Source organism: Pseudogymnoascus destructans (genome assembly GCF_001641265.1).
Source record: "Pseudogymnoascus destructans isolate 20631-21 unplaced genomic scaffold scaffold_4, whole genome shotgun sequence".
NCBI classification, from domain to species: Eukaryota; Fungi; Ascomycota; class Leotiomycetes; order Thelebolales; family Thelebolaceae; genus Pseudogymnoascus; species Pseudogymnoascus destructans.
Window position 1 is genome coordinate 1,041,435 of NW_020167523.1, and position 21,617 is coordinate 1,063,051.

Consider the following 21,617-nt stretch of genomic DNA (forward strand, 5'->3'; position numbering starts at 1 on the left):
AAGAGAAGAAGAGGACAACGACAGTGAACTGTGAGTAGGCAGAACAGGGTCAGTCAACTTCGCTTGCCCGAAAGCTGCGCGGCAAATGATTGGAATATACTCACCTTGTGGACGGGTATTACCTGGTAATTGACCTGGGTGTGCTTGGGCGTTGATCTGGTTGAACATAACAGCCTCAGTAAACTTTTAGGAGGTCAAATGTCGCGCAACAGAGGTCGGAATGGACTCACCCGGAAGTATTGGTTGGTGACGAAAGCCCGGATGAACTTGAATGAACGCCGATATAGCTGAACAAAATGCCTCTGCCAGTCTGAACAAGTCGAAGACTTGTCTGAACAGACTCACTCTGAGGATAATAACCACCCGGCCGAACTCGAAAGCCGATCTGGTCAAACAGTGTTGGTCAACTGTCGTTCGTTCGAATGTGGAAGATTGGAATAGACTCACCTTTTGGTGACCTTGTCGACTTTGGGCGAATTTAAATATCGATCTGGCTGACCAGGGCAATACATTCAGCTCATGCTCGTCTGGATTTCGCGTAATAGAGGATTGGAATGGACTCACCGCATGGATTATAGCTCGCAGCGAGCAAAGCAAAAGGTGTTGATCTGTCTGTTGACCAGGCGGCGAGCTCAAACAGCCGCGCTGGCTCTGTTGGCCGAATAGGACACAGTCAGCCAACTCTTGTCCGTCTAAATGCCGCGCGGCAAATCATCGGAATAAACTCGCAGTGAGCACAAACAGGAGAATTTGGGGTTCTGTTCGGTTGACGAAGAGCAAGAATAATTACATTAGTCGCGGATTAATCCGGCCGAATTGTAGAGCCTTGGTCGAACACCAGAATTTAGATTTGTATCAGGGATGGATGGGAGAAAGAGAGAAGGATTAGAATATCAAGATTAATGATGTACGATGACAAATATATTTTTGAAGAGCAAGATAACACAAGAACAAATTCATAACGTTTCATTTTTTAGCTCATAGCAGTTTAGAACTATCTGTAATAATGGTGATTTCCCATCGTCAACATCCGTAGCAACAAAAAAATGTCCTCACTGACAAATAAAGCATGTCCCCTTAGAGTCATAAAAAAAAAGGGTGTCACATATGAAATGTGTTCACTCAACTCCTTGACGTTTCTTCCTCACATAGTGTCATCCATGACCCCGAAGATGCAATGTCAAGCCCTTGACTCGGAACAAAGAGAAATGATATCCGCCTTCCCATTTGTTCACCACGCAACTTTGATGGTCATTTGCATCTCCCGGCTCATTTACCCAAACCAACTGTTTCTGCGGCTCGCAGAATATCCGCCTCGACCTGGAGCTGTTCCATTGTCGGTGCAAGCAGCTTGGAGATCTTTGTCGTAACTCGCTCGATTTCCTCTCGCCACTGGACAACTTCTTTGTCTACCAAAGCATGCTCTCGTTCTGCTGCTGCATGCTTGTTCCTTTCGACCAATCCGATTTCCTGTGACATTCGGCGAACAAAATTCTCGTCTTTGGCCAATCGTGCCTGCCATTTTCTCCACTTCGGACTTCCCACTCCATCGACGCTTATCACGTTGGACCCCGCATGGTGATGGCTGAAGCCACTTGCTGTCGTGACGTACGCGTGGGCAATCGTAGACGACAATATTGCACCGACGGCCGCGTGCTCAGGTCTCTGCATCTCAATATGACATGACCTTCAAGGCGGAACCCCGACTGTGGGAAAGCGCACTGGAATGCCAATTCGGAGAGTCCCATCAAATAGTTGGAACTAACCTGGGATGTGTGGTGGTTGATTCCCCTTAATGGCCGGACGCTGAAACCTACTTCAGCGAATGGGGCGATATGGAGGACGTCCCTGGCGATTGCGCTCGATCTCATTCGGTTCCGCACGAATTCGTGTGTCGTCGTTTGCCTATCGCCTGTCCATTAGGGCCCCCCTTTTTTCCTATCGCCGTCTGATAGTTAGCAACAGCTTCCGGCGGCCCAGCTACACAGTGTAGTCTGTATACTGCTAGGCGGTATATAACTTATATGGCTTCGTTTACTCAATTAAGTCGTCAAACTCCAAATTTGTGCTTAACAGTTTTCCTATAGGAAATACGGTGGCTTTTACGCCCAAAATGACTGTTTTTCGTAGGGGATTTGCTGGTTCCCTGGTTGGTCCACGTATTGGCCAGATTTCTCAGTTTCAGCTAGGCTGAAGAGCTCAGCTAATCGAGGTTTTTGGCGTTTCCCTAGGGCTACAAATAGCGTACGTAGGCCTGTAGGTCAGTTAATAATTCAATTGATTATATTGTTATATTTATTGTATTCTACGACCGAAGCTTCTTTCCCGGGTATTTCCCTCACAGCGACGTGCTCGCCGAGCGAGCTATGCCAGGTAAGCCGAGTAGTGGAGGAGTACACTTTGTACAGAAATGATTTCTGATGAGAGTCCCGATGCCATGAATGGGTGCGTATTAGGGATTTGAGATCCCGTACACTAAAATATTATCATATAATTTCTGAATGATGTCTGATGCCGTGAGAAACTGTAATGCATATGGGGACCCTGAGAGTCTCCAATACTCGCATGGTACAAGAGAATTTTAAAATCCATATCACCATGGTCGAAGATCGAAATATATTGTCGCGGTATGAGAGTCTATATTTCGAGAGCTAAAACGGCACTCTTATTAATTCATGTCTTTAAACCCCGAATTAAAGCTGTATCAATAAAATGTTTATTGTGTTTGTGGCGCTTTATATGGCATTATCTTTAATAATTTTCTCAACGTTAAGTTATATTTTGCCGCTGTTTTATATTACTGTCAATTTATTTTACCATCGTTTAAATGATATTTGCTATCAAAGAAGAGAATGCTATGGCATGTTATTATCTCAGATACCATACCAATATTTAGTACTAATTATTTCCTACTCGACATTTCTGTATACTAATAACCCCCCATTCTTCCAAAACTTGATTAATATAACCCCGACTCCATCGAGCTTGCTGAAGAAAATGCTGTACACGATCTTGAATGCGAGCAAATATAAATCCAATGGGTATATACAACACCATTGGGATCATATTATTCAGAATTAAGTATACTTTTAAAGTATGAGATCGCTGTTGTCAGACTGTAAGTGGTTTTGTCCTGCTGTGCCTAGGGTCCGGCTTTAGCGCGATCTCAAAGTCGCGTCGTCGCACGTCGGTCAACGCAGTTACGCGACTTTGGACAATGCTGCAGTTCATACATGTCACAAATAATCACACCTACGACTTCTCCCGAGCGCCAATATACAATTATACACATCCTGTACATCTTACTCACTAAACAAACTAGACAATTTGCTTGCAAATGTCTACCATGGATCTCTAGACGCGACCAAATTCCCTGAGAAATCCGCCCCGCGTCTTTGCACGCCTCGTTCCGGAAGATACATTGACAGCCTCGCAACGCTCCAGACGCCTGAGTCTCTCAATTCTTGGCTTCTGCTCCCAAGGGCAGAGGTCCTACGACAACTGACGGCGATACGACACGATGTACCTCCCACGATCGCTCCTCCCGACCCTCTACCTCCACCTCCAACGCACCCACCACCCTCTCTCCCCACCAGTCCTGATCCTCGTGGCCCTCGAGCCTGACGCTCTCTGCGGCTGCCGAATCCTCACCCACCTCCTCAAACACGACTATATCCCCCACAAGATCCAACCCATCGCTGGCTTCAACGACCTCGAGCGCGCGGGACGAGAGAATGTACGGCCCATGCTCGCGAGCCAGGGCGGCAGCGGCGGCGTCGTGGTGTGCCTCGGCGTTGGGGCAAGGAACGACTTAGGCGCCATGTTAGGGATTGACGCGGAGAGCGAGGGCGAGGGCGCGTTTGGCGGGGTTGAGGTCTGGGTTGTGGACGCGCAGCGGCAATGGCACTTGGAGAACGTGTTTGGTGGGGCGCAGCGAGACGGAGTGTTGGAGGATGGCAGCCCGGGACCCATAAAACAGCAACCGGGCGTGGATAATGGGAAGATTGGGAGAGGCTTCAAGCCCGGGAAGGGAGGCATTATTGTGTTTGATGATGGGGATATTGAGGAGGACTTGGGGCCGGAAAAAGCTGCATATTTTGCTCTTGACGAGATGCCAGCTATTGATGAGAGGGATGACGAAGGGGATAGTGAGAGCGAGGAGGGCGATGATACCCCTATGATTGAGGCTCGGCCTGGCCAGAAGAGGAAGTCGTGGTCGGATCGGGAGGATGACGATACGGATGAAGATGTCGACGATAGGCCACGACAGAGGAGAAGGAGCAACTCTGTAAGTTTTACAAAATGACTGCACCGGCAATAACCTAACATAGAACAGTCCAGCTCTATCCCTGAATCTCCCTCACGACCCCAAAGGCGAGGGCTTATGGTTGTCGATGGCCCGAATGGCGTTGCAAGGACAGACTCCCGCTCCGTATCGCCCTCACCTGCACAGCCTGCGAAGCAAGTATCGTCGAGGACGCTGAGACGACGACTGATCAAATTACAACAAATGAATCAGATGGTCCTGGATGCATATTACAGCCTCGGCACCTCATACTCTGAACCCATCGCGTCCATGATGTACTCCCTGGCCTCCGAACTAGGCCGTGAAGACAACGACGTCCTCTGGCTCACCATCGTCGGCGTATCATCAATGGAACTCTACGGCCGCTCCGCAACCGGCGTCGCCATCTCCCTCAAGAGCTCCTCAAACCGATATGGCTGGCGCGGCACCCGCGGCTCCCGCATCCGCCAACTCCTCCGCGAAGAAGTGCGCCGTCTGAACCCCCCTGATCTAAACGACCGCGCCTCCTTAAACACTAGCACCGGTCTCATCCCAACCACCGCGCGCAGCCCCACGGATACCAGTATCCGGCTCTCGCCCGAGCCGAAATTCCTCTTGATCCGCCACTGGAGCCTCTACGACAGCATGCTGCACTCGCCGTACCTATCGGCGCGGCTACACGTGTGGACGGACGTCGGGCGGAAGCGTCTGCATAAGATGCTTGCCAAGATGGGCGTAAGCCTCGTGCAGTGCAAACAGAGCTACACGCACATGGATATGGACCTAAAGCGCGGCTTGCGCGCCAAGCTCCTCAAGTACTCGGCCATGTATGGTCTGGATGAGCTGGTGCCGTCGCAAGAATCGGACGAGGCGGGTGGGGATAAGGAGGGGTGGGGGTTTGTGAGGAGTTGGGGGTGGAGGGCTACGCTTAGCGCACAGGATGTGGGAGTTGTTGTGGGGTCGATCTTGGAGGTGGGTAAGAAGGGCGTCACCACGCTCGAGAACGGCGGGTGGGATCGCGGCCGCGAAGTCAAAGAGGTCACGGATGAAAGTGGTGAGATCGAGGCGGAAGAGTGGGTGAGCCGGTTCTGGGACGCCTACGACGCGCTTGAGAAGTAAGTCCTCTGTCCACTCCTAGTCGAAATCATACTAACGCATCACAGCATCGAAGAACTCAAAGCCGCGCTACCCATGGCACAGCATCTCCACCGCGCCATCCTGCGCACCGGCACCTCCATCATCGAAAAGCGCCAGATCAAGCATCTGTCCAGCTTCCGACTGTGCATCGTCAAAGATGGCCCGGACGTGGCGCTCTTCACGCACCCCTCTGCACTGACGAAACTCGCTCTGTGGCTAGGCGAGGCGTTCGCCGAGCAGGACTTGCAGCGTACGGGGAAGCTGGGGATGGGCGGACGGGGGACGCCGCTGGTGGTTGCGTGCTGGAATGCGGAGAGGGGGGTTTATGGGGTTGTGGGAACCGGGGGTGGAGGGGGAGAGGGCATGAGTTGGGGGGATAGGGAGGCAGCGAGGAAGAGGAAGGAAGAGAAGGCTGGGAAGGCGAAGGAGAGGGAAGCGGTGAGGAGGGTGAGGGAGACTATTCGGGAGCAGAAGAGGGAGGCGAAGCGGAGAGCGAGGGAGGAGGAAGGGGAGATTGACGAGCTGGAGACGGAGAGCGAGAGTGAGAGTGAAGAGGAGGAAGAGGATGATGACGATGAAGAAGATGAGAAGGAGCACGGGAAGGGCTTTGGCCGTAATAGGTTCGGGAATGCGTTCCAGGAGGTGATTGAGGAGACGAATGCGCGGATTAGGGTCGATAGCTTTGAGCACTGTGTCGCTGAGGTGGCTAAGGATAGCTTGAGCGTGTTCTTGGAGGGACTGAGCATGAAGAGCGTTGTGGGGTAGATGACGGGATGGCGGGCGGGAGGGATAGGCGATCGCTGGGACGGGTTACATGGGGATCATGATGGGATGGAATGGGGGAGGCATAGAAGGCGTTTTTGGCTGGCATGCTTGTTTGGTTGGGTCATGAGCGGACCGTATGGCTTTAGCAGACTGGCGATAGCGATCATATCAGCTAGCGGTGAATATATGATGGTTTATTGTATTTTTAGAGTGGGAATATTTGAATGTAATCATAGTTATCACAGGCATATGCGACATCGGCGATATGCACTTCAGTTATGCCGCCCCTTATTATGCACAGAGATTCTCAAAATTCCCATTGTGTGCTCCATGACGTGATAACAAACACCCTTTTTATAGCTTCAAATAAGCACAAATAGGAAAATAAGAAACTAGGGTTATGCGTGGTCACCACGTGGCTGAGCGATTGTAATAATAAATTCAGGCGAGCGAATTAAGGCGGCCCATTCTCCGCTGAGACCCTTATCGTTGTTGGTAGAAGTGGATGCCCATGACTTTGTGGGGAAGGCAACTCCACAAATATTTCTATCCACAGGTAAGAGTACACAGCCGCTATTGGGTTAGAGCACCGCCGTAACGCATTATCGATGGATCGAGGATTGCTTCTCTGTGACGAATTCCCTCATTTGGCAGACCCCTAACCCGCAGGGATAGGTTTTATGCAGCGAAGCCCGCTTGTGAGAGCGCGCGATACCCCGTCCACGGCGCCCCACATCCCACCTGCGTAACGTCGCACAGCACAATGGGTGCGCGCCCCTTTGCCTCATCCACGACGACGACAACACCCTCGCCCAGCGCGCCATGAACTCGGCCCCCTCACCACGCGCCGCCAAGCGTGCGCGCACCTCTCCCACCTTCTCCCAATCCCCGCGCACCGTCGCCCCAGTCGCCGAGGCATCCCCCGGCCAGCCCGCCGCGAAGACAACGGGGCAGAGTAGCAGCTTCCGCAATGTGAGCGCGTGCAACCGCTGTCGTCTGCGCAAGAACAAGTGTGATCAGCAGCTGCCGAGCTGTGCGAGCTGCACGAAGACGGGCGTCAATTGCGTGGGATATGATCCGATTACGAAGCGGGAGATACCCCGGAGTTATGTTTTTTTCCTCGAGGCCAGGGTGGGATATTTGGAGGGCTTGCTGGGAGAGGTAGGCGTGCCATTCGAACCGCCTGAGACGCTGGAATTAACTTCGAGGCCGGGGCCGGAGCCTAATGCACAAAAGGGAGATGACGATTCGAGTTCGAACCAGGGTCCAACGGTGAGACGAGGGACAGGATGGAGCGAAAAGCAGGAGGATGAGGACAAGCTGGATAATTTGGTGTCGAATGTGGGTATGATATCGGTGCAGGGTGCTTCAGACCCACGATACCTCGGCTCGACGAGCGGCATCTCGTTCGCGAGGATTGTATTTTCAGCTGTCAAGAGCTCAGTATCGGGGTCGGGCGCGGATAAGGGGGGCGCGAGGGCGCCGACAGCGAAGGCGCCGACAGCGAAGGCAGGGCCTAGCGGGACATCTATGCGGGACTCATTTTTTGGGCTTCAGACTAAACCGACCATCAAGCCGGCGCCATTCCCGGACCGCAGCTTAGCGCTGCGGTTGATGCGTTTCTATTTCGAGCATGCGAATCCGCAGATCCCGATCCTGCACCGCGGAGAGTTTATGAAGATGTTTGACCTGGTGTTTGGGGACAGTAACCATGTCCGCACACCAAGGGAGTCGTATATAATGAACATTGTGTTTGCAATCGGCGCGGGGATATACCTGGGGGATCCTAATACGGAGCCGGAGTCACCTCCAACTGATCCGGTGCCTAATACGAGCGGGCTCGGGGCGGCTAATAGGCAGTGCCAGCCGGAGGAGTATCATGCGTCAGCGATTATGCATTTAGAAGCATGCTTGCAGTCTACAGGGACGGCAGATAGAGCAGAGGGGTTTGGCGGGGGGTTAGAGGAGTTGCAGGCTGTTCTCCTGCTGGCTGGGTTTGCGTTGTTAAGGCCGGTGGCGCCAGGGTTGTGGTATATCACCGGCGTTGCTGTGCGGATAGCACTGGACCTCGGTCTGCACTATGAAGACGGGAAAGATATTGATACTGGGCTTCGCGAGCAGAAGGCAGGGAAAACCGGAAACGGCGAACCAGAATCGTACTCCCGAGAGAAGGGAAGAAGAGAGTGGATTCGTGACCTCCGCCGACGCCTCTGGTGGTGCACATACTCCTTCGACCGGCTCGTGAGCACCTGCGTTGGCCGCCCCTTCGGCATATCCGACCAAGTAATCACCACCTCCTTCCCCTCCCTCCTCGAAGACAAATACGTAACCCCGCACGGCTTCCTGACCGAGGGCGCCTATGAACCCTCTAGCAAGCACGTCGCTCACCACTACTTCCGCTTCCGCCTCCTCCAGTCCGAGATCCTCCAGGTCCTGCAGCACCAGCAGGCACAGGCCGTGCGCGCCACCTCCGCGGACCCGTACAATCCCTTCCTACCGGCGCAGCAGGCCTCGCCCTTCCTTGCGCCCTTCGGGTCGTTCCGCGCGTGGCGCCTGGACATGGATTCACGGCTGTGGGCTTGGAAGTCAGCGGCGCCGACGCGGCGCGAGACGGGTGTGCAGTTCTCGCATGAATTTCTAGAGCTGAATTACTGGCAAGCGGTGCTGATGGTTTATCGACAGAGCCTGAGCGTGCCTGCGCAATTTGCAGAGGAGTTTGATGGCGCTGCGGAGGTGGGGGCGGGGGCGGTTGGGGAGGGAGATGAGGCGGTGTTTTTGAAGGCTGCGGAGGCGGGGCAGAGGGTGTTGAGGTTGTATTGGCGATTGCATCGCGTACATCTCGTTAATTATACGTTCCTTTCTACACATCAGCTTTTTATGGCGGGGATATCATTTCTTTATGCTATATGGCATTCCCCGACTGTGCGAAGCCGACTCGTAAGCCCATCATACCCCCGAACGAAATTCAAGCTAACACCGCATAGACAATGGATGAAGTTGACTTCAATATCCTCGCTGCGACCTCCATCCTCGGCGACCTCGTCGAGAAGTGTCCACCCGCCGAAGCATGCCGCGACGCCTTCGACCGCATGGCCAAGGCGACGGTACAGATGTGCATGTCAAGGAGCAGCCTATCCGCGGCTCCAGGGCTAGCGCCACTGCGCGCACCGGATGCGCCAACGTCGACGCCAGCGCCGAGACCCAGGCTGCAGTGTGGGTCGCCTGGGGATTTATACACTACGAGTCCACCGAGTGGGAGAGGGAACTCAGGGAGCATCAAGAGTGAGAGCACTGGAGGGGACGGTGCCGAGGCTGAGGCATCGAGGGGGCATGTTCTGGATCCTTCGATTATTCTCGGTGAAGAGAGAGAGCTTCCGTTCCTGGGAGATGGAGGGATGGGGGTGGAAGGCGGAGATGCGTATGGAGGATATGGAGACATGGGAATGAGCGAGATGAACTCTATGGAGTATCTCGGGGATGGTGGGGGTGGGCTGGAGCTGGGGTTTGGATGGGGCGCAGATGGAGATGGGCACGATTTTGGGGATGGGGCGAACCAGCTGGACTTTTTTGATGGGTTCTACTTTGGGACTGGGGTTTGAGGGGTGTATGTTGAACTTGATACCGGGGTTTGTAGGACGACGGCGTCTATTGTGGGGAATTGGCGTATCGTATATGTTAAGGTTGATGACATAGGTGGTATTATGAAGCAATCCAAATGCCGTTCAATTTTGATTTATCCAGAGACTTCTATAGTCAACCACAGCGCTCGCTACCCATCAAACCATCCCCCGTACACCCCCATCAACAACTCTCGCTCATTTCCCCAACCTATCCTCAATCTTCTTCTTCTCGCCCTCCCGTATAGCAGCGATCTCCTCCTTCGTCGCATCATACGCCACACTGACATTATTAAACGGATTCTCCGGGCTCTTCTCAAACTCCTTCCTGATCCTCTCCTTCTTCTGGTTCTGCCTCAGCCCAGCTCCACTACCATCCACCTCCATCTCCGCCAACCGCCTCTCCTCAAACGCAGCATAAGCAGCCTTGTATCTCCTCTCGGGGTGTTTCTCGACCTTCGAACTGTCACCGCTCGTCAGGGTAAGCGCATCGAGCGCGTTGTCGATACCCGTTGCGTTAAGAGCCTTCGCAGGGCCCGAGGGAGCGTCATCAAGCTGTGCGAGGTCAAGACCACGAGATACTTTCTTGGGTGCTGCCTTGGATGACTTCGGTGCGGACTTCAGGGATTTCTCTTCTTCAGCGAGGAGAGCGTCATTTTCGGCCTTCTTGCGTGCGAGTTCTTGTTTTTTGGCGGCTTCAGCCTCTCTGTGGGGTTGTTAGTGGTGTACTAATGAATTTGAAGTGAGTGGCGATGCTTACTTCTTGGAGCTGTTCTTTGCACCGCGTCCCCAGTCCTCGTCTTCTGCTTTGGCTTGAACTTGGTTTGCGGCGGCGGCTTTGGCGGCTGCGGCCTCGGCCTTTTGTGCGTTGCCTGAGACCTTTTTGCCGTTCTCACCAAAGTTCTTCTTGCCCGCCATGATTATGAGGGTTTTGTGTTTTGGTTATAGGCGGGATGTTTAGGTGTGATAGATAGATATATATTGCTTCGAGTTCGACGGCGCTGATGATGTTTTGAGATGGGAAGTTTTTGGAGGGGCAAGGCAGTGAATATGTCCTTGGCGGGGTCATTATACCCCACATTTGCCGCCGGCTCGATTTCAGACTTCGGCGATGGATTAACATTGCTCCGCATTCAGATGCCCCTCGAGATGGGTTGCATGTAAACACATTTATTTGTTAATCGGGATACATTTTTCTGTAAGACTTGGAATAGAAGGTGAATATAATCTGAGCTCTTAGTGATGCAGAATCAACGCCTGCTCATAGAATTGTAAGTAACCTTCCCCGGCTCATTCACCTGTCCCCAAGCTCACCGCCTTTAGCAATGGCTTGAAGACTGCCAGCCCGGCGGGTGTCTTTCTCAGCTTGTCACCCAGTGACCCAGCACTGTGGACTGGCGTGATTTTTGTTAGAGATGGTGAGCAGTCATGATTTGAATGGCGGGAAATGGAATTAATGCCAAAAACCAGGCCCCTATGCACCGGCTATCTTGCGGTTCCAGATATCGTTCCCAGCAGCATATCCAGCTATCCCTCCCCTCATTACGTTCCCAACGGATGTTTTCCACCCTCTACTTGCACCGTTGACCGTGCAGCTGTACACTTCCTCTGAAGATGACAGCAACGGTGTCGTCGTTCTAGATGATGAGAAGCTGCCTCCCGGAGGCTTCAGTTTGAGGCATGGGTTTCCATCCTGGTTCAAGAGGACAAGAACCAAGCCTGTTTCCGGCGAGGAAAGACATCCGACTGAGACTCCCGAAAATAAGAGCGCAAGTTCCCAGGTCACGCCTATTGCCCTGAGCAGCAGCTCATCAACGTCCCGTGATATGGCTGATCCTGAGGACGGAATCACAGTCTATGAGCTCTTGAGATATATTAGGAGCACCTTCGACGATGCCAGTATGCTTGACGAAGTACCAATAGAAGCAGCTGGAAACTCTGGAGCCTGGAGGGCTTGGAAAGCTCACCGAGCCCATGAAGCTCAAGTTGCTCAAGTAAAGAGACTTTTAGGGATAAGCGGCAACACAAGTTCTCCATCAAAACGGAACCTGGTGCCAAAGCCAGTTAGGCAGCCTGGGGAATGGAATTGGGAGGGCGTCTGGGAAGTCCGAGCAAAGAAAGGCATTGATCTCAGCGTTTCTGAAGCGTCCCTCTACGGGAATTCAACGTCAAACGATGAGCTGGTAGGTGTTCCAAGCATGACATGGTTTGAGGGTTTGACCTAACGAAATGTAGATCAATTTCCTTGAAGCTGACGAGGAGGTCGTGGAGACCATGAAAGAGAATATGGTCCGCAGCTTAAGAGCCGCATGATTCACTGTGGGACTTGCTTCCAGGGATTATTGGGCTGATATATCAGTCTTGGCATCTCACTCCTTCCCTGGCGCATATCTATTCATGCAGGTTGTGCCTTCCATGCTAAGAAATGTCCCTGCCTTTTTAGAATGGAAGGATCCGTTACTGCCAGTTGCGCCTTCCGAGTTTGCAGCATCGGATTGCGCCTTCCATTCTACGTATGCTGGAAGCTCCTTCCTTATTGTGCTGGCAATACCTGGGTTTTCCCACGAGCCGCGCTTTCATGATCAAGCTCGACAAAACATCTCTTCAATATCCAGCTTCGACATACCGGGTATTGGCATACCAGCATCATTCATCAAGTATTGGATATGATTACTAGTCCTGATATTGCTCCCGCCCCAAACAAGATCACTGCAGCCATTGGGGGGCTCATCTTGGTTCCAATCGCGATTGCAGCGGGCGTTGCATTTGTGGCAATCAAGACAACAGACATTTGGCCTTCAATCAAGAGGTGGTTCGCAAACTCATGTTTCCGACATTTGTTTTTCTGCAGGCGCAAAAAGGCCCCGGAAGACTTGAAGAGCTCGCCAGATTCGTTTTGCGACTTGGAGGGAGTGCAATCACCACATTTTCAAGCTGATTCACTGGTGGAACGGCCTCCATCAAGAGAGACACCAACCAAAATATGGCATCCGGATCGTTCGAATCGGCTGAAATGGAGTTTTGGTCGGACTGGGATGAAGATGTTGACATTCCCAGCCCCTTGCGAATTGTCAAGCGACCAAGCACCGGTGCCAACACTGCTGATGCCGGCACACACAGCCCACTCCGAGTTGCCAAACGCCCAACAACCGCCACCAAGACCGATGCTGCCATACCCAACCCCCTACGAATTATCAAACGCCCAAACAACATTACCAAGACCGATACTGGGATCAATTCGAGAGAGGTCATCAACAACATCAACACCCCAAGACGATCATCCTCTATCTACAACTGCATCTCTAGTTCCCCACCAGATTCCGATGGCGGTTGCTTGACAATACACAAACTAAGGAAACCGAGACCTGTTGTACCACATGGGAGCTTTTGTGATTCGTCGCCAACTGAGAAGGGCGATGTAGCGGGGAAAATTCCAGGTATAAAGTTGACAAAGGAGGTCAAAGACCCCAAGCTAAATCAGAGGGCTGAGGGGTGTATTCGCTTCCTCTAAACTTTCCGATAGAGTATGCAGCATTCCAGCTCTGTATATAACCTATCTGAGTATGAACGTTCTCAGATCCCTTGTCCAGTTTTCATTCAGCGTGTTTGCAACCCTTCAAGCACACTGGTCGTGGCAATCATTAAAACTGAAAGTTTCGAATAATCGATCTACCCATGTAAATTATATCCAAAAGTCTAGATATATATGACTTTTCTGTGAACTCTACATACTTCGTGCATTAATGTGTGGTCAGGTCTCGCAGAAGTCGCCCCGCCAACCTCTCTACACGTGACCGCGCAGCAATCCCGCGTTTCGTTGATGTAACCATCGTCAACACCAAAAACGCCAAATGATCTCGATCTGAGGACGACACCAACCACGCCTGCGCGCCACCCCATCTCACTCCCACGGAGTAGAATACGCAAGCCATGAAACCGTCGCCGTCAGTCGACCAGCGCTGCCGATCGAACAGCATAGCAGGCCGCGCGAGCCTGGGCGCAAGTGGGCGCACGAGCATTGGCTCTGCGACTGGGAGGACAAGTATTGGGCCAGGCGGGAGCGGAATCCCAACTAGAGCGCCGCTAGGCACGAGTCGAGTGAGTTTTCATTAGTTCTGGGGGATTTTGACGGCTATGTGCTTCAATGGGGGGTTTTGCTAATAATGGGGCAATAGTTATCGGCGATGCGCGCTTCGACTACACAGCCGAGCTATGATTTCCTGACGGGCACTGAGGCGAGGAAGGAGGGGGAGGGGCTTTCGAGGCCTCCTTCTAGGGGAGGGAGGATGAGGACACCGAGTAATGAGAATTTGCGCGGCTCGATAACGAATCTACCTACCCACAGCGCGACGGCGCAGGAGTTAAATGAGCTGAAAGCTGAGGTCAAGGCGCTGAAGTACAAGATTTCGAGTTCGGCGCAGGAAGAGGAGTTGGCGGGTTTGAGGCGGGAAGCGGAGTTGCGGGAGGTGAGGCGGAAGGGAGAGGAGGACTTCAGGAAGATGCAGGCTGCGGAAGGGGAGAGGAACAAGGCGGTTAGGGCACTGGAGGGGATGAAAGCGGAGGTAGAGAGGAAGAGAGAAGCAGAAATTGGGGATACTGGACGACTGGAGAAGAGGGCTAGAGATGCCGAGGAGGGAAGGAGGGTCGCCGAGGAGGAAGCTGAAGAGCTGAGGACAGAGGCAGAAGAGCGGGTTAGGGGGCTCGAAAGGCGGCTGGCAGACGAGCAGAGCCGAACCTCGACGCTACAACGCACCGTCCAGGAGGTACAACAGGATTCTGAGGCCAAGGATTTGGCGATGCAGGAAGTGCAACAAATTCTCCAGAAGAAGGATGCAGAGATCGGAGCCCTGGAGGCAGAGGTGTTGAGGCTGAAAGCACAAACAGGCGACGTGGACACGCTCGATATCATCAAGCGCGAGCTATCAGAGCAAGTAACGCACATCCGAACACTAGAGGCGAGCAACCGCGAGCAGGCACGCGAGCTGAAGCACCTACGCATGCTGCACAAGAGCGTCGAGGTGGTGGAGGAGGAGAAGAGGCAGCTACAGCGCAAGGTGGGGCAGATGGAGGACTTGCAGCAGGAACTGGGAGAGGCGCGCCTGCAGCGCCAGAGGCTCGAGGACGAACGTCTCGCGTGGACGGCGTATCTGGAGTTGCAGGATGGAGCAGTGGAATTCGAATCCCCCGAAGCCCTGGCACGAGCGCTTGTGCAAGAGCGTTTGGAGGCAGCGACACAGTTGGAGAAACTTGGGCGGCTGGAACCAGCCTTGTCGGAACGCGACGAGATTATCAAGTCGCTTGAAGGCGAGAAGGCCGCATTAGCCAGCCAGCTGGACAAGGCGAACAAGGAGGGCGGTGGTGGCGATCTCAAAGCCCGTCAACGATTAGAACGACAGCGCACTCTTGCCCTCAAGGAGGTTGAATATCTCCGCGCCCAGCTCAGCGCTCTTGATGGCGAGGAGTCGACCATGGAACTCCCATCTTACGACGCCGCAAAGGCGGAGCGCATCACTGCCCTCGAGGAAATGGTCGCAGCCTACTCCACCGAAGTAGCAACTCTGCACGCTGAGATCGCCTCTGCCCCTGTCACCACGACTCTGAAACGCACACGCGACGAGGCTCCCGATGAGCAAGAGCGCCTCGGCTCGCTAACACGCAAGAATAGAAAGCTGCAGGACGAACTATCAACGGCGCAATCCGCGACACAGAAACTCACCAAGGAGCTCTCGGTCACAAAAGAACGACTCACTGCTGCAACCGCACATAAGCAGACGCGCGTCCTGGAATTAAGGGATAACCCCACGGCAAATGCAGAGGCGATCAAGATGTCGACCCTCAACGCCCTCAAAGAAGAGAATGCCGCGCTCGTGGCCCAGCTCCTTGCGGGCCCAACTACAACCCGCCCCTCCGCATCCGCCAAGACCGTTCCCCTCGCCACCCTCGAATCCGCACAGCGCGAATGCCGCGAGCTCGAAGCGCAGGCGGCGTCTTCGCGTAAGGCGATGGCCCGGCTGAAGCAGGTGTGGGGTGCGAAGACGGCCGAGTTCCGTGAGGGCATCGCGAGTCTTCTGGGATGGCGCGTTGAGTTCATGCCGAATGGTAAGATGCGCGTTAGCAGCATCTTCTACCCCGGGACGGAAGACGAGGAGCGCAGCATCGTTTTTGATGGCGAGGCGGGGACGATGAAGGTCTCGGGTGGGGCGAGGAGTGCGTTTGCGGGGAAGATTGCGGAGAGTGTCAAGTTTTGGGTTAGGGAGAGGGGGGAGATTCCGTGCTTGCTTGCGGCGCTTACGTTGGAGTTCTATGAGGAGGGGACGAGGGGGGCTGGGGCGTAGAGGGTGAAGATGGGGACAGCTGTATATAGGCTTGGGCGAGGAGTTTGGAGTTGGTTCGTTGCTGGGCTGGTTGGCTATTAGATGAGCCCCTGGGATTGTTGAGGGGGATTTTAATTCGTGTTTACAACGGATGGAGGTGGGGATAGTGGCGATGTGAGCTATCTGATCCTTGTGGCTTAGATTGGGTTCACAGTGTAGAATATCAGAACGCGCATAGTTGCAAAATATATTACTGGCGCTTATAAGGGAAACACACATAGATCAGGATTCGGAGTCTCCAGAATGCTAGATCGCTGGTGAATCTAAATCGGCAGAGCAGCATATAATCAATCTATCAAGCAACTGTGAAGTATACGTCAACAGGAAGGATTCATTTGCAACCCGACACGATGAGTCTGCGTTCGCATTTTATGAAATAGAGCGCCACATGCTTGAGGCAATGTCGCCAATTCATTTCTCTGAGATGCTGCCATAGGCACAACCACTCACCCGGTGGCAGCACTACCTTCGTCAACAGAATATGAAACGACAGCAACGCGACAGCAGTGACAAGAATGCATCCGCGACAGCTCCAGGCAGTGACAACAACGCTCAACAGCACTCGAGCGAGAACGTAAGCTCCGGATTCCCCAGAACCGCAGCTGGCTGGGACTGACCGGAAATATAGATCTGCTGCGGCTGACCTGATGTGTGGGATGGATCACCGGTATGGAAATTGACGTGCCCTCTAGAAGGAGTTTCATCTGGGCGAGGTTCATCGTACAGTATCAAGGTGGTGGGAGCTTGAAATCCTTCCCAACGGCTTCAAGCTCAAGAGGTGTGGTTGATCTGTTGCCGTGGTGAGATTGCATGGAAAGACGGGAATAATAACAGAGGTTCAGGCAGGCACGATACACACATTTGGTCGTTCATTTCTAGAACAAAGTTAAATAGCTGAATTTGTGTAGTAACAATATCTTGAAAACAAAGCCTACACATCCTCCAAAACGCCCTCATAAAGCGTGACATCCCTCCCATACTCCCCGACCCCTTTCGAACCCCCCAACCCAAAATAAATAGCAAAAATATCAGCGGGTATTTGGTATATGCGAAGCACCACACCCCCCTGAGCTCCAAAATAATCCCGAGAACGCACCAAGTCACCACATGAATCTATTCCCAAACCCACGCTACCCCCTCACACCCCCTCATCACCTCCTCATCTCCTCGACCCCCTCTTCACCTCCTTCATCGGCACCCGCCCACCCCCAAACTCCCTCGGATCAACCTCCCTAACCCCCCCCCCCCTCTGACTCCTACTCCTCCTAGGCGGCGGGGGACTCCCCTCCACAATAACCACCACCTCCTCCACACTCCCCAAACTCCTACTCCTCCCACTTATCCTACTCCCCGTCCTCCTCTCCGTCCGCTCCTGCACCACAATCCGCTCCACCACCGGCGTCCCCCTACTACTCCTGCCGCCGCGCCTCTTCCGCCGCCTCACCTCGACCTCGGAAACCGTCTCGTCGTCGCTGATTAGGATGGCGGACCCGCTGCAGGTCATGTAGATTAGATAGGCGAGGAGGATGAAGCCGAAGACGGAGCCGAGGACTATGCCGGCGATTTGGCCAGGGGGCGGGCCGTTGAGGCTAGAGTAGGTGGTCGGGATGGGTTTGAAGTCGTCGCGGGGGTGGAGGGGGAGGGGCGCCATTGTGTGGATATGTGTGTGTGGTGTTGATGCGCAGCTTATGTCGATGACGGCGTGGAGACGCTTCTGGTCGTGTTTCGATGGTGTTCGCGCGTGGTTCTTGTCGCGGGTAGCTGCGCGCTGAGTGGCGAACCCGTCGCGTTGCTTCTGTTGGAGTCACTAGGACAAGTATTCTAGGTCAAATGCCGTCAATCACGCTCTCAGTGGTGTTTTCGGTGATAACAGCCCGTCTCGCGCGCGAGGGACTGCGGATTGGATCGTGAAGTAGAAGCAAGATATCGCGATGCGATCGAGGGAGGCAATGTCGTCACGCTGGGGATGGACGCACGGCAGCCTTGGCTGGCTGATGCAGGTGTTTCTGTGCCGCGGGGGCGTGGCTGGCGGGGTGGCTGGCGGGGTGGCTGGCGGGGTGGCTGGCGTGGGTGGCTGGGCGGCGCAAGGGACCAACCAAGGGAGAATGTTGGTTGCGAGATAGCGCAGCTGCTGCGTAACAATCGAAATATGTATGGAAATATGTATGGAAATATGTATGGAAATATGTATGGAAGTATGTATGGAGTATATTAACACGCAGTTATGTCTCGGAAAGAAGGCTGCGGGGGGGGAACGTCGGTTGTCTGCAGCGCCCGCGCCCACCCACCGACGGCCTGGCTAGCTGCGGGCGCGTTCCTGGGCTATGACGTTGGTTAAAGAAGAGCTAAAATGATGGAGGCATATGGAAATGCGACGGACTCGGTATTCTGCGCCACATAATATAATTCATGCTCTGTCTGTGCAATGTGACTCTTGATTCAGCTCAGTGGTCTTACACTGAATCCTACCTCTGCAAATGGTCTCTTGTGTTGCGCCTCTTTTTAGTCCTCCCCTACTGCATATATATATGTAAATCGCTGAATCTCAGCTTGCCGATCGTCTGTCTATATACGATTCTGCTCCCATCTCTCCTTATCCAATAGCGGTGAACTGCATATTCAAGCCAAGTTTTCTTCTTTAATATATTCTATATACACTACAACCCCCCTCCCCAACCCCCCCAGCCAGAGCCCCAGTCCCCAACTCGCCTCCCCCAAACAACCAACTCATTCATAGATTCCTACAATACAATCCAACGCCCGCTCGCACGCAAGACCAAGCCCAAATCAACCATCCAACCCCCTCAAATAAACACCCTTCCCCCCCCCTTTCTCAAACGGCGGCAACGGCGGACTCTCACTCCCATCCGTCCCCCTCCTCCCCCTCCCACCACCACCGCCTCCCCCTCCCCTCCCACCCCCCCTTATAGCCTCATACCCCCCTTCCCCCGCCCCATGCTTCGGCACCGGCGGCGGCTTCTCCCTCCCCGCCTCCCACCCTTCTTCTTCTTCATACTCCGGAAAGCTTCTCGTGACATCACTCCCACTGTCGACCCTCGGCCTCACCAACCCCGCCCTCTCCTCCTCCGACGCCCCTCCCGCCGATTTCTTCACACTATGACTCGTCCCCCGACTTCCCAGCCCCGGTCTGTTCTTATGACCCGCTAATTCGCGTTCCTTCTCGCGCTCTCGAGCCCGTATCTCGCGGTCAGACATATCCTCAATCGTCGGCGTGGCGTTGCCCTTGCGGAACACGTTCTGGAAACTAAACTGCCTCCTCGCGCTCTGCGGTGGGCGCTCAGCCGCTAGGTGGCCGCTCCCGCTCCCGCCGCGAGGGTCTTCCGCGAATTGGATGTGCGGCTCGCCGCTGATCCCGCCGTGGCCGTCATACGCGGTTTTCTGCTCGTCGAGACCGGTGGTGTCGTAGTAACCCGGGACGGCGATGGAGGTTAGGGCGACGGGGTGCATAGGGCTCTGCGCGCCGGCGTCGTCGACGTGGCGGATGGAGCCAGGGACCATGCTGCGCGCGCGCGTACGGATCGTGCCGAGGAATGATGGTGTGAGGGAGCCGGTAGTAGGGCGTTCTTCGGCAGCGAGTTCTTCGTCGGTGGGGAAACGCGACATTCCTAGTGGCGGGTGGGGAGATGCGGTGTACGCGGGTGTGAAGGGGCGGTGGGCGCTCCCATACGTAGTGCGCCTCCTCCTCAATCCATCCCATTCAATCTGCTCATTCTCGCTGACGGGTTGGAGATCAGATTGCATATCATCATGAAGACGACGCGCCTCCGCCAGCTCCATGTTCTGGCGCGCGGTGGAGAGGCGACGGATGATTGCCGCGGTGCCGCGGATGGCGTCAGCCTTGGGCTCGGACTCGGGCTGCTCTTGCTCGGCGATGGTGCGGATCTGGTCGAGGTTGCCGGAGAAGACGGCGGCGTCGGGGACGTCCTTGGCGGATTTGGAGAGCTGGAGGAGGGCGACGCCGGAGCAGATGGTGAGGAAGCCCATGATTACGGTGATGATTTGGGAGGGGGTGCCGCCGAAGCCTTTGAAGAGGATGGCGGAGGTGACGATGGTGGCGCTGGTGAAGTAGACGTAGTAGGTTGGCGTGACCAGTGCCGCGTTGAAGATATTGAGAGCTTTCTACGGACAATATATCAGCGCTGATCTCCTCTTCTCTGACGGGGGACTTACATTTAAATAGATAATCTCGGTGACCAAAGTGACCACCACAAATGCAAACAGCACATACAAAAACCACTGATTAAACTGCTTCTGCCCGCCAATCTGCGCCAGAATCGCTGAACCCAGCCCTTGGGTAGCAACGACACTCAGGCCTCCGATCAGACTGCAAATAGACAAGTATACGAGCACGGTCTTGTTCCCGTACCGTGGCGCAACCCACACCCCAATGAATACGCATCCCACGATCACGACGCCGCCGTAGGCGAGGATTCCCGGCTGTATAACAAAGTGCTGCATCTCCTGGATGTTGGTGACGGAGCTCGACGCCGGGATATTGAGTGCGATGACGACGCTGCCGAGGATGCAGAGGAGGCATCCCACCATCCCAACAGCGCTCAATCGTTCTTTAAGGAATATGGCTGACAGCACAGTACTGATGACGACGCTCAGCGCTCCCATCGAGGCGACGAGAATCGCATCGGTGAAGGCGTATGCGACGAAGTTGCAGATCTCGCCGACGATCATGAGGGACATGCCGCCCCACCACCATGCGTTCTTGAGGTATCCGTAGCCCTCGCCGGGGATCTCGTCGTACTTCTTGTTCGCCTTGAGCAGGCCCATCTTGGAGAAGATGAAGGAGACGCCGATGAAGCAGCCTGAGGCGATGGCGAGAACGATACCGATCGTCTTGTAGATTGGCGGCCGGGACTCGGCTGGGCCACCGAGCTCGGCGCGGGTGGAGAGGGTGTTTGCTGCATCGTAGAGGATATGGACTGAGGACATGATGAGGGAGAGAGCGGATGGCGCAAGGCGCCGAGAGAGGGGGGGTTGGTTTGCTCGATGGAAGATCAGACCATGGGAGTATTTGTTCGTATTTGTATGTTTCCCTTGGCCTCGTTGTCAGGTATGATATTCGAAAAGCTCGTTGTCGTCGTCAAGACTCGTCGTCAAAAGGAGAGGTTCGTAATTTCGGGATGGATAAAGGCGGTGGGCTGGTCTGTGTGGGCTGGTCTGTGTGGGCTGGTTTGGTGGTAGGTGGTAATAATTGAAATAAATCGTAATAATCGTAATAATCGTGAAAATCGTGAAAATATCCTCACAGCAGAATGATGAAAATATAAATAAAACAGGATACAGCTATCAAAAACCTTTTTACTCGCTGGCTCTCTCTGAAGGATCTGCTCGTCCTCCTTGCACAGCCCACCTCCATATAGTAGTGGCGTGCATAACGGGTGCATAACAGCGCAGTTAAACTAC

The 21,617-nt window shown here is 54.0% G+C and overlaps 9 protein-coding genes across 9 annotated transcripts; 5 read left to right on the forward strand and 4 right to left on the reverse strand.

Annotated features, from left to right (window-relative positions):
- Nucleotides 1-1,269: 1,269 nt before the first annotated feature.
- Nucleotides 1,270-1,671, reverse strand: VC83_02072 (uncharacterized protein; the record flags this gene model as incomplete). Its single annotated transcript, XM_024465742.1, has 1 exon — nucleotides 1,270-1,671. The coding sequence occupies one exon, from the start codon at nucleotides 1,669-1,671 to the stop codon at nucleotides 1,270-1,272; it is 402 nt and encodes a 133-aa protein (XP_024326892.1).
- A 1,452-nt stretch (nucleotides 1,672-3,123) lies between these two features.
- VC83_02073 (uncharacterized protein) lies at nucleotides 3,124-6,746 on the forward strand. Its single transcript, XM_024465743.1, has 3 exons — nucleotides 3,124-4,288; nucleotides 4,337-5,400; nucleotides 5,449-6,746. Exons 1-3 carry the CDS (start codon nucleotides 3,521-3,523, stop codon nucleotides 6,185-6,187), a joined length of 2,571 nt encoding a protein of 856 aa, XP_024326893.1. The 5' UTR covers nucleotides 3,124-3,520; the 3' UTR covers nucleotides 6,188-6,746.
- PPR1 (Fungal specific transcription factor) lies at nucleotides 6,747-9,903 on the forward strand. Its single transcript, XM_024465744.1, has 2 exons — nucleotides 6,747-9,124; nucleotides 9,172-9,903. The coding sequence occupies exons 1-2, from the start codon at nucleotides 7,010-7,012 to the stop codon at nucleotides 9,784-9,786; spliced, it is 2,730 nt and encodes a 909-aa protein (XP_024326890.1). The 5' UTR covers nucleotides 6,747-7,009; the 3' UTR covers nucleotides 9,787-9,903.
- On the reverse strand, nucleotides 9,904-10,990 carry VC83_02075 (uncharacterized protein). The gene is made up of 2 exons (XM_024465745.1): nucleotides 10,565-10,990; nucleotides 9,904-10,510 (listed from the first exon to the last, which is right to left on the reverse strand). Exons 1-2 carry the CDS (start codon nucleotides 10,720-10,722, stop codon nucleotides 10,003-10,005), a joined length of 666 nt encoding a protein of 221 aa, XP_024326891.1. The 5' UTR covers nucleotides 10,723-10,990; the 3' UTR covers nucleotides 9,904-10,002.
- Nucleotides 10,991-11,046: 56 nt separating this feature from the next.
- VC83_02076 (uncharacterized protein) lies at nucleotides 11,047-12,117 on the forward strand (the record flags this gene model as incomplete). The annotated part of the gene is made up of 4 exons (XM_024465746.1): nucleotides 11,047-11,075; nucleotides 11,128-11,222; nucleotides 11,275-11,987; nucleotides 12,040-12,117. 4 exons carry the CDS (start codon nucleotides 11,047-11,049, stop codon nucleotides 12,115-12,117), a joined length of 915 nt encoding a protein of 304 aa, XP_024326888.1.
- Nucleotides 12,118-12,470: 353 nt separating this feature from the next.
- On the forward strand, nucleotides 12,471-13,142 carry VC83_02077 (uncharacterized protein; the record flags this gene model as incomplete). Its single annotated transcript, XM_024465747.1, has 1 exon — nucleotides 12,471-13,142. The coding sequence occupies one exon, from the start codon at nucleotides 12,471-12,473 to the stop codon at nucleotides 13,140-13,142; it is 672 nt and encodes a 223-aa protein (XP_024326889.1).
- Nucleotides 13,143-13,553: 411 nt separating this feature from the next.
- MAD1 (coiled-coil domain-containing protein mad1) lies at nucleotides 13,554-16,479 on the forward strand. Its single transcript, XM_024465748.1, has 2 exons — nucleotides 13,554-13,902; nucleotides 13,980-16,479. The coding sequence occupies exons 1-2, from the start codon at nucleotides 13,735-13,737 to the stop codon at nucleotides 16,137-16,139; spliced, it is 2,328 nt and encodes a 775-aa protein (XP_024326886.1). The 5' UTR covers nucleotides 13,554-13,734; the 3' UTR covers nucleotides 16,140-16,479.
- A 616-nt stretch (nucleotides 16,480-17,095) lies between these two features.
- Nucleotides 17,096-18,235, reverse strand: VC83_02079 (uncharacterized protein). Its single transcript, XM_024465749.1, has one exon. The coding sequence runs from the start codon at nucleotides 17,827-17,829 to the stop codon at nucleotides 17,338-17,340; it is 492 nt and encodes a 163-aa protein (XP_024326887.1). The 5' UTR covers nucleotides 17,830-18,235; the 3' UTR covers nucleotides 17,096-17,337.
- Nucleotides 18,236-18,965: 730 nt separating this feature from the next.
- VC83_02080 (uncharacterized protein) lies at nucleotides 18,966-21,511 on the reverse strand (the record flags this gene model as incomplete). The annotated part of the gene is made up of 2 exons (XM_024465750.1): nucleotides 20,370-21,511; nucleotides 18,966-20,318 (listed from the first exon to the last, which is right to left on the reverse strand). Exons 1-2 carry the CDS (start codon nucleotides 21,141-21,143, stop codon nucleotides 18,966-18,968), a joined length of 2,127 nt encoding a protein of 708 aa, XP_024326567.1. The 5' UTR covers nucleotides 21,144-21,511.
- Between the last annotated feature and the right edge of the window lie 106 nt (nucleotides 21,512-21,617).